At 34.4% G+C, this 16,991-nt stretch overlaps 1 protein-coding gene and 1 non-coding gene across 3 annotated transcripts in view; both read left to right on the top strand.

Moving 5' to 3' along the window:
- Nucleotides 1–16,991, top strand: part of UEVLD (UEV and lactate/malate dehyrogenase domains) — a 40,494-nt gene that overhangs the window by 17,999 nt on the left and 5,504 nt on the right. The window contains exons 5-9 of one of the 2 annotated variants that reach the window (XM_006907960.3): nt 435–570; nt 1,277–1,395; nt 4,309–4,411; nt 11,898–12,068; nt 13,062–13,235. In XM_006907960.3, coding sequence (XP_006908022.1) covers nt 435–570; nt 1,277–1,395; nt 4,309–4,411; nt 11,898–12,068; nt 13,062–13,235 — 703 coding nt within the window. The remainder of the gene's footprint in view (nt 1–434; nt 571–1,276; nt 1,396–4,308; nt 4,412–11,897; nt 12,069–13,061; nt 13,236–16,991) is intronic. The other variant, XM_025044172.1, reaches the window with a different exon arrangement.
- LOC112476663 lies at nt 7,944–8,062 on the top strand. The gene has a single exon (XR_003045180.1). It is a non-coding gene; the product is annotated as a 5S ribosomal RNA (ribosomal RNA).

Below are 16,991 nucleotides of genomic sequence, written 5' to 3'. Positions count from 1 at the left end.
GGGAAAGAGAGTAAGAAAGAAAATGTGATAAAATGTTAACATTTTAGTGATTTGAGTGAAGAGTATATGGAAATTCTTTGTACTATTTTTGCAACTTTTCTATAAGTCTGCAATTATTTCAAAATAAAAATTTAAAAAAAGAGACCATGCCCAAACATAGGTACTCTTCTAGTAAGCACATTTGTGCTATTTTCCTACTTTTTGGAGTTGTAGATTTAGCATTTCTCTATTTTTCAGTCAAAATAATAATTATTTTTTTCAGTTAAAAATATTAAAACAGTTGAAGGTATCACATAATTTCAATGGTATTTTTCAAAAAATGAGAGTATAATGTAATACTTTGTTTTGGCTAACTATAACAATGTATAGCTTAACAACATAGTACTTGTTAGCAAAATTTTTGCATAACTCTTCCTTCTGTGTGTATTCTGCAGCCTAAATCTGTCATCGTTGGATTAATTAAAGAAATGATTGCCAAGTTTCAAGAGGAACTTCCTCTATATTCTCTATCATCATCTGATGAGGCACGGCAGGTGGACTTGCTAGCCTATATTGCAAAAATTACTGAAGGTGTGTAGTTTTCTTAATCAGTATGTATGCACAATTTCTGACTAATAGTCTTTATTCTCTGCTACTTGATTTTTATAAATACATGCATACACACACATATCTGTGCTGAATCAGAAATTTTAGTACATCTATTAAATATTACCTACTATACCATTCCAACGAATATGGTTTCTTGAAATGTAAAAGATTACTCTTATACTGACAGATAAAATAATTCATGTTTTCAAAACCACTTGATATATATTAACAGTCTCAAACCTTTTTCATTGTATGTTTGTGGGTTTTTTTTTTTTTTACCTCATTTCAGTATATTAGACTAGAAAATCTTTGATTCTTAGTGTTTCATATTGAGTATAAAGCATAATATACATGCTTGCAAAATTTAGTGAGGTGCATTTTAGACCAGAGCAATAAGGATCAGAATGTTTTTCAGAATTACGGAAATCCTATAGTTTTTTAGTCTTTCATTTTTTAAATGCTTAAAAGATTTTCTTTTTAAAAGAGTAACCTCGATTTAGTAGACTTTAATATGGGATTCCTGTCTTTCCTACATTTCATTTGTTCAACAAGTGTTTTTGAGTTCCTGTTATGGACCAGCACCATTTTTTCTGTCCAAGTCATCGAAGGTTGGTATATTTTTTTTCAAAAGATGCTAAAAAGATTTTGATATTTTAAAATTCTCATGATCATTCATTTTTCTTGCTAGGTGTCTCAGACATAAATTCAAAGAACTGGGCAAATCATGAGAATAAAACAGTTAATAAAATTACTGTTGTTGGAGGTGGAGAATTGGGAGTTGCCTGCACATTAGCAATTTCAGCAAAGGTATGCAAGCATAGTGGTATAAATATACCTATTATATTGCTACATTTTTAGGTAGTTTATATTAAACCTACAAGAAGTAATGACTTAATTTTGTCCTGTGGGGAAAAACTCATCTTGCCTTAAACTATATAGTTAATTGACAAAAAATATAGTTGAAAGCTGTCATCAGTGTTGTTGCCTCTTACTTAGTAGCCAGTCAGGGAAGGCTTTGGAAGAGTGATTTGAACAATGGGCACATCATCCTAATCCAAGGAAAACCTCAGGGTGACATTCATTTGACTTAGTCACTAATTCTTTTGTTTACTGAGTCATGCTACTTTAATTAAATTCTTATTTAATAATTTTAGCTTTCTAAAATTAGCATTCTTTTAAAGATTGCCTTTTCTTGTTAATTACTCTACTTTTAGGATCATAGTTCATGTGTTGCTATTTTACACTAGTTTGAGATTTGTTTACATTTCATCAGTCCTTTTTACTAGATCTTTTCTGTATAAATTATTTTCAGAAAGGTGTTTAAATCCCCTTCCAGAGTGGTTCAGGAGACCCTCTGGGGCCCAGTACCATGGTAACAGCATGTTGATGTCATTTGAGGGATGTAGTCCAGAATAGAATAGCTGTCCCTCATATGTTTATTTGGTAGCTGGTATTTGGTTAAGACTTGTATATGTCTTAGAGGTAAGGTCTACTTCAGCAGATAATTAAACTGTATCCAGAGAGCTAGAAAATTTTACTAACTCTTGATGTACTATAGTTTCATTTATTCCACCCTCCATCTTAACATATTGTTCCCTCTTAATTGGAATTTGAATTGTTTTCAGTTCTTTTGTTACTAAATAGAGTGCTTCTGTAAACATTGCTTTACAAGTTGCTTATTTTCTCCTCTGAATTTTCTTTTAGGTATACATAGTCTCAAAAATAGTACTAGTGAGTCAGAGGGCACGCATGCTTTTTATGGCACTTATTACATATTGCTAGATGACTCTTCCGAAAAGCAGAACTAACCTATGCCGCTAATAAAAAAGTGCACATCAACCTGATTTTTGACATCTCTAACAGTACTGAGTTTTACCCATTTTCTTTCTTTTTCGTTGTTAAATACAGGAAAGCCCCTTATTAAGAAGTGTTTCCTTTAACTGTTAGAAGAGTCTCACTCTCAGTATTTGTCTGTGAACTGTCTGGATGAAAAATTTTTTTCCATTTTTCTTTTAAAACATTAGTATTTCATAGAAAGGACAATATTCAAATAGTGCAACAGTATTCAAATAGTACAGTAGTAGTCATAATAGTGACAGTAGTTTGTAGTAGTGGTGGTACCAGCAGTAACGTTTACTGAATACTTACTAAGTGCCAGGCACTCATCTAACACTTGACTCATTTTTATAGCATCCCTATGGCTTAGATTCCATCATGACTGCCATTTTACAAGTGAAGAAACCAGGGCATAGGGAAGTTACCCGACTTGCCCAAAGTCACACTGCCAATAAATGGAGCAACAATTTGAAGCTAGGCAATCTATTTATAGAACTTGTATTCCAGATGCTTACTATTAAATGCTTGGCTTTCAGACCAGCAGCACTGACGTTGTTGAGATTTTATTGTGTAATCCAAGGCCCCACTCCATACCTATGGAAGCAAATCTGCATTTTAACAAAGTCCCTGGTAATCTATGTACTGTGTAGATCTGTTAAATGTGATCCCTTAGAGCCCGAGAAGCTCTGCTCCAAACTACTACTGCCTCATCATTGATCTTGTTGTTATCGATGCACATTTAGGTGGTTTCTCGTCTTTTGACTATCTTTATACATATTGTATCATTAAACACATATACTAATAAACTTATAGAATAATTTCTATAAATGAGATTTGTGGGTTAAAGGAATTACCGTGTTTTAAAATTTTGATAGAAACTGTCAAATTATCCCCCATGTCACTTATACCAATTTATTCTCATACCCACAGTGTGTGAAAACACCTATTTTTTTTGCTGTTGTTAAACATTTGGATCTTTGCATGTCCGATAAATGAAAAATGGTAATTCATAGTTTTCTTCGCATTTCTCTTACAAGTGTATTTAACAATAATAAAATTAATAGGTGCAATTTAGAACTGCTCTCTGCCAGCCCTGTGTCACATAATTAAGTCTCACAACCCATGAAGTAAGGCCAAGTTCATTGACTTGCCCAGTATTACAGAGCTAATAAGTAGTATAGCTAGGTTGTTTTTTTAACTTCTACACTTTCTGCTTTATAGTATAGTATATCTCTGGGTACTCTTGCCCCTGTACTCTAATATAGGAGGCATCCTCAGATTCCTTATTACTTTGGAAAAAGAACTTTCACAAAGGTAAAGTGTCTTTTAGGAGTTTCCATGCTGTCATTTACAGTCAGAGCACCATGGCTCCCAGGGAGCCATATTTTCCCATGAGCTCTTTGGGGAGAGTACCAGATGATAATAGGATTTTATTTTAGATGTATGGCCATTATCCTTCTTTTTTTTTTTTAAAGAGAAACTTGGCATTAGGTTGATTTTCGTGCTAGAAATGAGATGCTAAAATAGACCCCAAAAATCACTCTAAATTCTTTCAAAATGTAAATTATGACATCAAAATGAAAACATAAACTCAACAATAGCAAGCATACTGAGTTCACAAAGTCATCTTAATTACATCGCATCAAAAGAAACGTGCAGTCTACACTTCTGATGATAGCCCTGTTAGATTCCAGTTTCCAGGCAAGCCTAAAGAATCACATTATTCAAATTCATAATAATGTCTTACTTGCATGTCCCTTTTATTGTTCTTGTGTTACTTTTGTTTCATAAGACAGCACAGGAGACCTCACTCTGAATGAATTTAAATTGAGTAACCAGCCATGTCCAGTGTAATGCTGTTCTTTTTCTTATTATACTGTACAGGGCATTGCAGACAGACTTGTCCTCTTGGACCTCTCAGAAGGGACTAAAGAAGGGATGATGGATCTTGATATCTTCAACCTGCCTAATGTGGAGATCAGCAAAGGTCTGGTTATTCTGCTTAAAAGATATATGCCTTATTTACTCTTGTATTGAAGTCCTAGAATTTTTTTAATAGAATTTATTTTTTAGAGCAGTTTTAGGTTTGGAGCAATATTGAGCAGAAGGTACAGAGATTTCCCATATACCCTCTGCTCCTGCACATGTATAGACTCCCCCATTGTCAACATCCCCTGCCTGAGTAGTGCAATTGATGAACCTACCTGGACACATCCAGAGTCCATAGATTACATTAGGATTCACTCTTGGTGTTACATTCTATGAGTGTGGACAAATCTATAGTGACATGTATCCACTATTATCATATCATAAAGAGTTGTTTCTTGCCCTAAAAATCCTCTATACTCTGCCTAGAGTCTTAAAATTGTAATGCTAAAGCACCTTAAAAATCATCTAGTCCAAATCCTCTAAGATTCAAATAAGTTAAGTGACTTACTCAGAGTCATACAGAGACTGCAATTGATTATATTAATAAGAGTCAAATAAGCAAATAATATACAGATTAGTCAGAAGGATTTATTCTCTGTCTCTGGCCGACACTTTAGTATAAATTTTTCTCTGATTGCTTCATTTTTCATAATATATTGATTAAGTGTTCTTAATCAATATATGATTAAGAGTTAGACAGTTGGGGGTTTGCATCCTAGCTTGATTTTTCATAATATATTGATTAAGAACACTTAATCAATATATAGTTTTAGAGTTAGACAGTTGGGGGTTTGCATCCTAGCTCTGCCACATTATAGCTCTGACATTGGCAGATTCTATAATCTCTCGAAGTTCACTTTTATCATCTGTAAAGTGGGAAAAATACCTGCCTGTTGGTATATAGCAAAGTGCTAAACCAATTTTAAAAAAAAAATTCAATTCACATCGCTTTCACTAAAAATATATTGGAGTTTTGGGGGGCATTTAAAAATAATTTAAAATCTTTTTCAATTACAGTTGACATACAATATTAGTTTCAGGTATACAACATAGTAATTAGACATTTATATAACTTATGATATCATCGCCCCAATAAACCTAGTACCCATCCGACACCATACATAGTTATTACAGTATTATTGACTATATTTTCTATACTATACATCCCGTGACTATTTCGCAACTACCAATTCGTGCTTTATAATCCCTTCCACCCATTCCCCTCCCCCTCCCATCTGGCAGCCATCAAAATGTTCTCTGTATCTATGAGTTTGTTTCTGTTTTGTTTGTTCATTTATTTTGTTTTTTAGATTCCACATACAAGTGGAATCATATGGTATTTCTCTTTTTTTGTCTGACTTATTTTATTTAGCATAATACCCTCTAGGTTCATCTATGTTGTTGCAGATGGCAAGATTGCATTTTTTTATGGCTGAATAACATTCCATTTTATATATGTACCGCTTCTTTATCCATTCATCTGTCGATGGACACTTCGGTTGTTTCCATGTCTTGGCTATTGTAAATAATGCTGCAATGAACATATGGATACATATGTCTTTTTGAATCAGTGTTTTGGGTTTCCTCAGATAAATACCTAGAGGTGGAATTACTGGGTCCTTCTTTGTCTCTTGTCAAAGCTTTTGTTTTAAAGTCTATTTAGTCTTGTATAGGTACTGCTACCCAGCTTTTTGTTTGTTTCCATTTTCATGAAATATCTTTTCCATCTCTTTACTTTCAGTCTGTGTGTCTTTCTATCTGAAGTGAGTCTCTTGTAAGCAACATATGTAAAAGATGTTTTTTTATCCATTCAGCTACCCTATGTCTTTTGATTGGAGAACATAAGCCATTAACATTTAAAATAATTTATTGATAGATATATAGTTATTGCCATTTTATTTATTTATTTTTCTTAAGTCCCTTTAATATTTCTTGTAATACTAGTTTGGTGGTGCTGAACTTCTTTAGCTTTCTCCTGTCTGGGAAAAAACAGATTGTTAAAATAAGTTTTAATAAACAAAAAGAGTTTTTGTATCATTAACAAATAAAATTCTAAATGTTAAAAGAGTAATTTTTATCTCACCTTTTTAATTAAAAAATTTTGCATATATTTTATAATGTACGTAAGTATAGTCACATATATATGTGGGTAAATACTGTATTTGGGGATGTAGTCTTAAAAGTGTTTTATTACCAGGGATGCATGATCAAAAAAATTAGAAGAACATTAAATTAGAAAATGTTTACTCTAAACACTATAAAGTGTTTAACCTTCCAAAACCAGGTTATAGCGAAAATCAGGTTGTAATATGTTGTAGTTGTTTGGCTTTCCTTTTCTTTTTTTTTTACTTAGGTCCCGTGTATTCCTTGACCATCTTCTCCAAATAAAATGTTGAGACATAATGGTTTCACAAGCCTAAAAATACTAAGAATAATAGTGGGTCAGAAAAATTGAAATTATACCTCCAGGTCAGAAAAATTGGGTGTAATAGTTATAGCAAGCCTCTGGATCTCTGTAGGATACAAAGAGTTCATTTTCTGCCTCTGGAAAGAGTACAATAGTTGCTTTAATGATCCTTTTGTAGGCCTCATATAGAAGCTCCCTGGGGGAGTTGGATATTCTCTTGTGCATGTCATTTCCAGGCACTGAAGTTCTTAAGGGACCTCTTAACTCTTCCAGATCACTTTCCGGGACTGTTTAGTACATGGGCCCTAGAGGCTGTGAGGCCATTTAGGACCTGCGGAAATTGTTTCTTCCTACGTCTCTCATTAACCGTCAATAACTATTATTTCAGATAATCGAAAGACTAGAATCCTTGGAGTAGATATATAGGGGGTGGTGCTTGTCACCTCGGAGGGAATATTGAATGAGTACACGCTATCTTGGGGCAGGTTTCATGTTCCCCTTGTTAATTTTGGTTGTGCATTCCCGATAACACTTAATTACTGTTACATGAAGTAATTTTAAATATAATGTTAACTAACATCTCATAAATATACTCTAGGATATAGAGAAGTGCATTCATAATTTTGGGAAGTCAAACTCATTTGGAAATTTAGTAATGCCCCATTGTGACAGGCATTGATTACTGTACCTAACTGATCAAGTTGTACTTTGTTCCATTTGTATATTTTTTTGATAGATACTAAAACATTTGGGGGAGGGATATACATAATTATATATGAGCTTGCGTTATATATACATACACAAACAGTTAAGCTTCTGTATACATAGACTAAGTCTGGGATAATGCTAATAAATTGTTTCAAAGTAGTTTCAAGAGTCAGACGGGGGAAACTGGTTCTGCACTTGTTTTATGCACTAAATATTTTTATCTTTCCTTAAAAAAAATTTTTTTAATTCATATAAAATTTACCATTGGTGACTTTTTTTTTTGCTCTGAAATGCATTTTATAAAAAATGATACACACTGAATACCCTTAAAAGTAGTCCAATTGGATAAATAAGTGATTTCAATAGCTTTACAGCTCCATATCAGAAATTTAGCAACAAGGAAACTTGCTTGTGAATTCCAAGAGAAGAGATGCCAAGGTCTTTGAAGCACTCCATCTTCAGAAATCTTTCACATGTCTATAGCCATGCCACCCAGAACAAGCCCAGTCCCGTCTGATCTTGGAAGCTAAGCAGGGTTGGGCCTGGTTAGTACTTGGATGGGAGACCACCTAGGAAGACCAGGTGCTGTAGGCGTTAAAAATAAAAAATAAGGGATTGTAAGCTGACAAGGTCCTTGCAAATCTGTGAGGTCAACCAAGGGTTGCTGCGCCTAAAAATAAATAAATACATAAATAATACATTTAAAAAAAGAGAGGGCAGGGTTCATCATTCCAGTAATCATCAGTAACTGAAAAATCACACAGACGTGGAGCTATTCCCCATGAGTCCTCCATGTTGCAGATCTCCTGCAGCCCTTTCCCTTCTCCTCTTGTTATCCAGAAGGTTTCAGGGCATAGTTGGTCACTTTCAATGACATTCTCCCACTGTGTAGCTAAATGGCACCAAGGCAAAATTCTGTTTATATCGCTTATTCCCATGAAATTTGAAACTTCTCTGTTTCCACAAAAGTCCATGCCAAGAGGTGTGGCTTTTTCTTTTTTGTCCTTTGTTTTCACTCCGGAAAAGCGGAAACATGCAGGCTACCCTTAGAGATCACTGAGTCTGACTGCTGCCCAGGATGGCCCTATTTGAGGCTCACAGTGAATGAAGACACTGAGGGCAGATCTTTTTAAAGAGACTAATGAGAGAGATTAAGAGAGAGCATACATGAGAGAGAGCACGTGCATCCTGGGGTCCTCAAGGCAGGATGTCTAGAAGTTGAGAAAAACAAGGCCTACATCCTATTTTTTGAGGCTCCTGGGTTGCTCCTGCCTGCCATAAACTTATCTGAATCTTTCCAGTCCTCTGGGGCTCATCTCAAGTCACCATTAGTAACATTTAGCACAAAGACAATGTTGTAGAACTGTCAACACTGCCTAGTTCCAGAACACTTTAATCAACCCAAAAGGAAATCCTGTACATATTAAGCTAAATCTCCACTTTCGCCTCTCCCCAGGCCCTGACAACCACTAATCTGCTCTATGGATTTGCCTCTTCTGGATATTTTAGGTGAATGGAATCATACAATATGTGGTGATTTGTGTCTGACTTCTTTGTCTTAGCATGATGTTTTCAAGGTTCATTTATATTGTAGCATGTCTAAGTACATCAGTCTTTTTTATGGCTGAATAATATTCTATGATACAGACATACCACATCTTATTCATCTATTTATCATTTGATATTTGGTTTGCATCTTTTTTGCTATTGTGAATAGTGATGCTGTGAGCATTCATGTACAAGTTGTTTGAATACCTGTTTTCAATTCTTTTAGTTATATACCCAGAAGTAAAATTGCTGGGTCATGTCCATTCTGTGTTTAAGTTATTGATGAATTAATATCTTTTTGAAGATCATTATTAATAGCATATATAGATCTAATAGCTCTATTTGTTTGAACAGCTTCATAATACTCTATCATATGGATGTCTGTCTACTATTGGTAGACATTTTGGTCATTTTGCATTTTTGTGATTACAAATAATGCCGCAGAGAACATTGTCATGCAAAAATCTTTGTGTACTTCTCTAGCAAGATTAAATAGAATTACTGGGTCAAAAGGTATGTGTTTTTAAAATTTACATTATTAAGTTGTACCAATTTATACTCTCATCAAAAGTATATGAGGGTTCCTATTTTCTTTTGATTACTTTTATCCTATATTAGACAAAGCTAACAGGATAATTCTCCTCTGATACTGTTTGTATCATGTCATTTCCTTGCTGAAGACATTATTATGTTTGTCCCTTAATAATAATAATAGCTGCCATTATTTTAGGGAATCAGTAATATATGGTAGATATTTCACATATATTCACAGTCTTTACTTCTCTTATTTTATTTTATAGATGGCTCAGAGAGATTGTGTATTAGGTCACACAGTTATTAAGTGGCTGAGCTGGGGTTTCAAAGATATGTTTGTTACCAGTTTCTTGTGATTTACTCCAGAAATAGTCTGTGTATATACAAGCATAAATGTTTGTGTGTACAGGTATATATACACGTGTGCACATGAAGTAAAAGGTGTTCAATTGTTATAAATTAAAAATAAGTTGTTATTGACATATAGAGCAGAGTGAAATTTGCTCAATAGCCAGTGGTTCCTAAAACATGATTTATACATTGATCACTTGTGTCACCTCAGGTGCTTTTTAAAATTACAGATGCCTGGCATCTATTCCAGGCCTGTGGAGAAATTAAAGAGTTTGGGAACTTGGTGGGAAATCTCATGGAGTAGGAATACTTTCTCGCACTTTTGAAACCATATTAGGCAGCTACTACTCTGTTTACTCATAAGTCATTTAAAGTAGAGGAAGCTAAAGGGGGAAAGAAAAGAAATTATCCTGGCGAGATAGGTTGGGGCCAATTTATAGGGTCATAAGTTAAACCATTCACTGATATTTAATAGTATGGACAAGCCTAATCTTTCCAGGTATCAATGTCACCATCTTTATGAGGGTATAGGACTAATTTTCTAAATATAGCACAGTGCTTAACAGCACTGAAGCCAGACTGCCTGGGCTTGAAATTCTGGCTCTGCTACTTCCTAGTTCTATGACATGGAGCAAGTTATTTAACTTCACTGTGCCTTAGATTCCCCATCTGTGAAATGGGGATGATGATAATCCCATAGTGTGTTGTAGATTAGAGTAAATAAGTAAATATATGGAAAGCTCTTAGAATAGTACTTGGCAAGTAGAAGTAATAGGGAAGTGTTAACTACATCCCTTCCAGTTCTGATGTCTTCCGATTCTTTAGGTTTTGTCTCATTACCAGATATCTACTCAGAATACTAGAACACAGGAATTACTTAAGAGGACTCATAAAAAACCACAATTAAAATCCAGAAGTCAGTTTTTGGATCTACCATTTTAATTATGTGGATTATGAACTAAAATTTAATAGAAAATTCACTTCCCAGTGGACACATTGCACAAGTGTTTCCTTCTGAAACTTGTTTTAAAAGATGGTCTTAGAGGATTAATTAAGACTGTAAACCCTGGCACCTACTCATGGTCTCCCTGGAATGCTAATATTCATTTACAAAGGTTGACTATACTGATGCCATTCTAGCTGGTTTGTTATTTTTCTGTTGTTTTTGATGCCTATAATGTCTGGCCACTATTTTAGCATATACTTACTGTACAACGTACTGTGTAACAGAGTAAAGTAGTTGTAAAATGGCATATGTGTGTTTGAGGATCAGAACAGTGAACTCTCAGAGAACAGCTTTTCCTAAAATTTTAACAGTTACTTATATGTAAGTCCCATTGAAAGAAGAACCTAAGACCATGGACACTGGGCTTCGTTATAAGAAAAAAACAGTAAAAAATCAGCCAAGACATTTTATCTTGATTTAAAGATTTTCAAGCTATTTTTTTTTCCTCTTTGGAATAAAATCCTTAATAAACAAAACAGATACAAGCAAAACTCCTCTGCTTGGAGAAGTCAAAGTAAACAGCCTGGAGCCATGCCTGCCAACCTTCTTTCCACTTATTCCCAGTCACCCAGATGGCCTCTGAGTCATGTTGAAGGAACTCTAGAACTCCTAAGATCAAAGTTTAAAAATCAGTGATATAATTGATTATAGGTACATTTTTGCCTGTAGCATATTATTTATTTTCCCTAAGAAAATTGTGATTATATAAAAATGCAGTTCCTTGTTTATGGGTTCTGGATTCTCTCATTTATTTGGTTTATCTTTATTGCTTTCTTCTCTCCCACCCCCTTGGGATATATTCTTGCTCTTAATCCTCTTTCTGGTGGCAAACTTCAGCACTTTGTATACTTCCCATGGGAATAGGATTGATCTAGGGGGGCAAGTGTGCCTAAAAGCTCTCTATTTGTAGAAAAGAAACCTTATTATCATGAACACAAACTTGAATAAAACCTAAATCTTGGGCTCAGACTGTTTCTTTTTATTCATTAGATTTGTCTGCCTCTGCTCATTCCAAGGTGATCATCTTCACAGTTAACTCTTTGGGTAGTTCTCAGTCCTACCTTGATGTGGTACAGAGAAATGTGGATATGTTCAGAGCCTTTGTCCCAGCTCTGGGACATTATAGTCAATATAGTGTCCTGCTCGTTGCATCTCAACCAGGTAAAAGGTTTTATTTTAAATGAATTTAATGGTCTGGTGTATTGGTAGAATTGCCATTATTGATAAAACTAGATTATAAAGAGATTTATAGAGTATTTAGTTAAAGTCCTCTTATAATAAACAGTACAGTATTTCCATATCCTGTCAACCAGTTACTTCTTATGACTGGCATTTACTAGAAGGTTGCAAATTACAATTTTTTAATGTACTATTACTATTATTATGTTCCAGGTTGTTAGCCATGCTTTCCTCAGTGACAAAATGTTTAAACACCCAAGTGAAAAGTGCACTGGCTTATGTGAAAGAGCTTTTGTTAATTCTGAAGCGTCATAAAATGTTAATGGGCATGCCAGAGTAGCAGTTTTAACGTTTTGTATTTTAAATTGTTTTGAAACTGTTTTACTTTAAAAAAAAAAAATGTTTTCAAAGAGTTAGGTGTGTTATTGGACTCAAATTGGTGAGCAGATTTTTCAGATGTTCCCAATATAGGAGTATAGTATGCATTTCAGTTTGTTTTCCTATAGTAATTGGTTGAGGGACACTGGTCTCTTTGATTCCTGACACCATTTTGGCATGTAAGAAAAAGCAGTTGTGTTTTTTGTTCATAATGCTGTACTGCATAGTGGTCATATATGAATCAGTATTTTAATTTAAAGATACAAATGCAGCCTAAGATAGATTATAAAAACAGAACTTGATCAATGGAAAAAATTGTCTTCTGTGCCCAGGTTAGTTCTTGCTTAACTATTCTAGGAAATTATCTGTTTTTTACTCTTAACAATTTATACTTAACAACAGAATTGTCTTAAATCATGCTGAAACCTGGTTCATGTTTTTCATATACATTAAAAATATATTATGCCTCATACGGTACTTAGGACCTAAGAACAGTATATACAAGTTCTAATATACGTATTAAAATAATATTTATGAGTAGGCTAGAAGTATATATTTTTTTAACCTTTATACTTTCACCTTGTATGCAATATTTAGTGGAAATCATGACCTACGTGACATGGAAACTGAGTGCATTTCCTGCAAATCGAGTGATTGGAATTGGATGCAATCTGGATTCACAGAGATTACAGTATATTATTACAAATGTTTTGAAGGCAGAGACTTCAGGAAAAGAAGTATGGGTTATCGGTGAGCAGGGAGAAGACAAAGGTAAGAAATAAATTTTTAGTAGTTATATCGATAACCTAAATCACCAGTGGCCATGATATTCACATATATCTGGGGACTCAAGAATTGTAAAGCTTAGTTGGTTTTTGTTCCACATTCGAGTGCCTTCAGTGTAACATGCCCTGTGAATAGACACCTCAAACATGTTATTCTAATTATATTTACTTTTCTGTAAGTTTAAGATTAGGCAAGACCCCATAGTCAGATTTTGTATGTTTTCAAAACTATTTTCTTAGAATTTGCAGTTTCCTATATGCTTTGATGCCAAATATTAACAGTTGTTACGTCTGGGTTAGAAATAACTTTTAAAAATTTGTACTTTTTTGTGTTTTCTAATTTTGTCATGATAGATATGTAGTATTTGTATAATTTTTTAAAAAGTATTTTAATAAAATACAGAATGTATTAAATCTGTATAAATCTATACTGGCTACCTAGAAAATTTAATGCTAGAAAGAGTCAGGCTATAGAATAAACTTTTACAAAACCTGACAGTGTGATTCAAGTAGAAATACTTTTCAGGCTCACAATGACCCTGACACTAAACACTAATCAATAGGACCCTAGAATAAGATAACAAACAAGAACTTGGAGCAGATGTAATAGAGTAACAAACAAATGTCTAGGGTTTCGAACAAACCCAAGACCCTGAGTTTGATTTACTACTCTATTGAGTTCTGGTCTGTGTTGATCTTTTGCTTATCTGATTAGTGCAAATTTCCCAGTTTGCTCTTTCCACTTCTAGTCTACCCTGTAAACGATGCCTAATTAATAATGGTATTAACCAAAACTTACATAGTGTTTACTATAACCTTTCATATATTAATTCAGTCTTCATAAATTATGTTCCTCTTTTCAAAAACTTTCACTTGTTTCCTCTGACCAAAAACTTTCACTGGCTTCCTCTGACCAAACCATTAAATTCCTTTGCTTGGCATTCAAGGAGTCATGAAATGTAGCCCTAATCTTCCTTCCCAATTATAGTTATGGAGTAGTCATATTATTAGAGAGCCGGGAGGGACCCAAGGGATCATCGATTATGTTTTATTTTAGGGAGTCAGCAATCGATACAGGGATGGTAAGAGTAACCTGCCCAAGAGCCTATACTTTCCAGGTCAAAGAAGGACTAAAACCCAGGTCTTGTGCCTTCCAGTCTCACCGCCATAGCTCTGCTTCATTTTAGCCACAGAGACCTTTGCATTTACCTTCCCTATAATCCTTTCTCCCTCTCTCAGCATATTCAAATCTCATCCTTCAAGGTCTTGGTCCAGCCCCCATTACTTACATTATGAAGTTTTTCCTGATCATATCACTCCACGGTAATTTCTTCATTCCTTTGAGCTAAAAGCTATTGCTAGCTAAGTGATAATTAACCATATATGTCTCATGACATTTATTCTTTCACTAAACTGCTATTTATTCTGATCCAGTTTAATTGTGTGTGTACCTTCTCCTTATTGAAAGTATAAATTATTAAGCTGTTCTTTTAGTTGAAAAAGTCATATATTCACATTGCAAAAAAGATTAATAGTACAAAAAGATATGCAGTGAAAAATAAGTCTCCCTTCTGTGCCAGACACCTACTACCTCTCTCGGAGCAATCACAGTTACTAGTTTCTTGTATAACCTTCCAGAAATGTTCTGTGCATAGACAAGCACATGTATGAAATCATACATCATTCTCCATATTGCCCTTTTACTTATTGATATGACTCAGAAGTTATTGCATAATAACATAGATATCATTCATTCTTTTTAACCACTGAATATACTAAAATTTATTTAACCGGTCTTCCTAATAAGTTACAATTTTTGAATGAGTAAGGACATTTCACAATATGGTTGCATTAATATCACAAATTATAAAGAGAAAATAAAGGACGATATGACAATAAATAAATCTAAGGCACTATGCTGACTGCTATTACAGCTAATAGATATACAAGAACCTGACCCTGTCTTTAGGAAATTTAAGAGTCCGATACAGGAAATGACTATAATAAAAGACAATATTGACTTGTTATGAGAGAGGGCCAAGGGAAGAGGATAATAGCACAGGAAGGGATATGGAAATTCTGTCTTGAGCTCTCAACTGGGAACTAGAAATAGAAGGATGTGGGTACACGTTAATTGGGATCACTTAAGTATAATGTTATGTAATCTTTGACACACACAAAAGAATACATATAGTGTATATGTATGTTTTAAAGCATAATAATAGAATAAGCATTCGTGAATCCACATTCAGTTAAGAACATTAGTGATACCACTGAAGCTACCTATGTACTCCCCAACCCATCTCCCTGTCTCTCATCTGGATACCACTATCGGATCACTTTTATCCTGCCTTCTACTTTGTTTCAGAAACAGTTATATCCACAGATAGGAATACTTAACTTACCTTGGCCCTGAAGCCAGAAATATATTAGAGGCTCCCTCTGCTGGTTTCATGTGTAGATACCAACGGATTATATTTTTGCATAAGTGACACTTCCACAGGAATAGCAATTATAATTATTTTATATTGAGCGGCTACTATGTGTGCGTATTAAATGCTTTGCATATCTCACTTAAAATTTATAAACATCCTGAGAAGAGGTAGTGGTTTTCCAAATTAATAGATGAAGAAGCTTAAGACACAGTGAGGTTAACTAATTTGTCTGAGATTATATATCTAGTAAGGGCAAAATTGAGATTTGAACCCTAATCAACTCCAAAGATGTGCTTTTTCTTGCTGTGACTTAATTAGATAATTTATCTAAAGCATTTAGTACAGTGTCTGGCACAGAGTAAACTCAGTAAATCATAGTTGTTATTACAGTAATCAGCAAATGGTGATGAATAGAAAATTGGCAAAAGGACATGTAAAATTATGCTTTGAAGTAAAGCGACATTAGGATTTAGAAACAGTTATAAGAATAGCAAGTGTGTAAGTAAAATTATTCTCTTCAAGTATTTCAGAGATGAATGATGGCTACAGCCTAGGGGAGGAATCACATGACATACAAGACCCTTTAGAATCTGTTTCCTGCTTCCTTACCCAGCTTCATCTCTGACATTCTGCCAGGCATTCTGTGCTAGTCAGATGGCCAACTTGCAGTTTCCTGAATGGTTCATGCACTCTCATGCCTCCTTGCCTTTGAACCTGATGCTTCCTTTCCCTGAACATTCATTCACTTGGTTAACTCCTGCTTACTCTTCAAGACCGGGCTTGAGTGCCACCTGTCCCAGGAAGCCTTCCCTAATTCTCCAGGTTAAGTAAGTTAATGCCTTTATTATAAACACTATCACACTGTATTATAATTGCATATTTACCTGTCTGTTCACCTCACCAGACTGCAAGCTCCTTGAGCTTGGAATGTGTTTTGAAATAAATGAATGATCCTGACACCATCTTGTGACCAAATGTCATTTGTTTATGCCCCAGCAAATTAGATATTCAGCAACACATATGCTTTGGAGCTGTGTTTTCAACTGTGATATTGAAATTATATGTAAACTGCAGGCAACTCCTTCAAATGATGTTTTAGAAATTCAAAGGCTGGACCTCAGATTAGAGTGTTAACTCATCTGCTTTGGCCATCAGTCTTACTGAAGAGATAGTTGTTATATGTAATGGAAAAGAGCTATCTCATGGTCATTTTTCATTAAAATTTGGGGGCCAGAGGATTATTGTTCTTGAGGAGTGGAACCAGAAAGATTAGGATATTAGAGACAGTATTTGAAAGGGCTCCATAA

This window comes from Pteropus alecto, unplaced genomic scaffold, assembly GCF_000325575.1.
Source record: "Pteropus alecto unplaced genomic scaffold, ASM32557v1 scaffold71, whole genome shotgun sequence".
In the NCBI taxonomy this organism is placed as follows: Eukaryota; Metazoa; Chordata; class Mammalia; order Chiroptera; family Pteropodidae; genus Pteropus; species Pteropus alecto.
The sequence above is the reverse complement of the archived record's forward strand: the minus strand, read 5'-3'. Positions and strand labels throughout refer to the sequence as shown.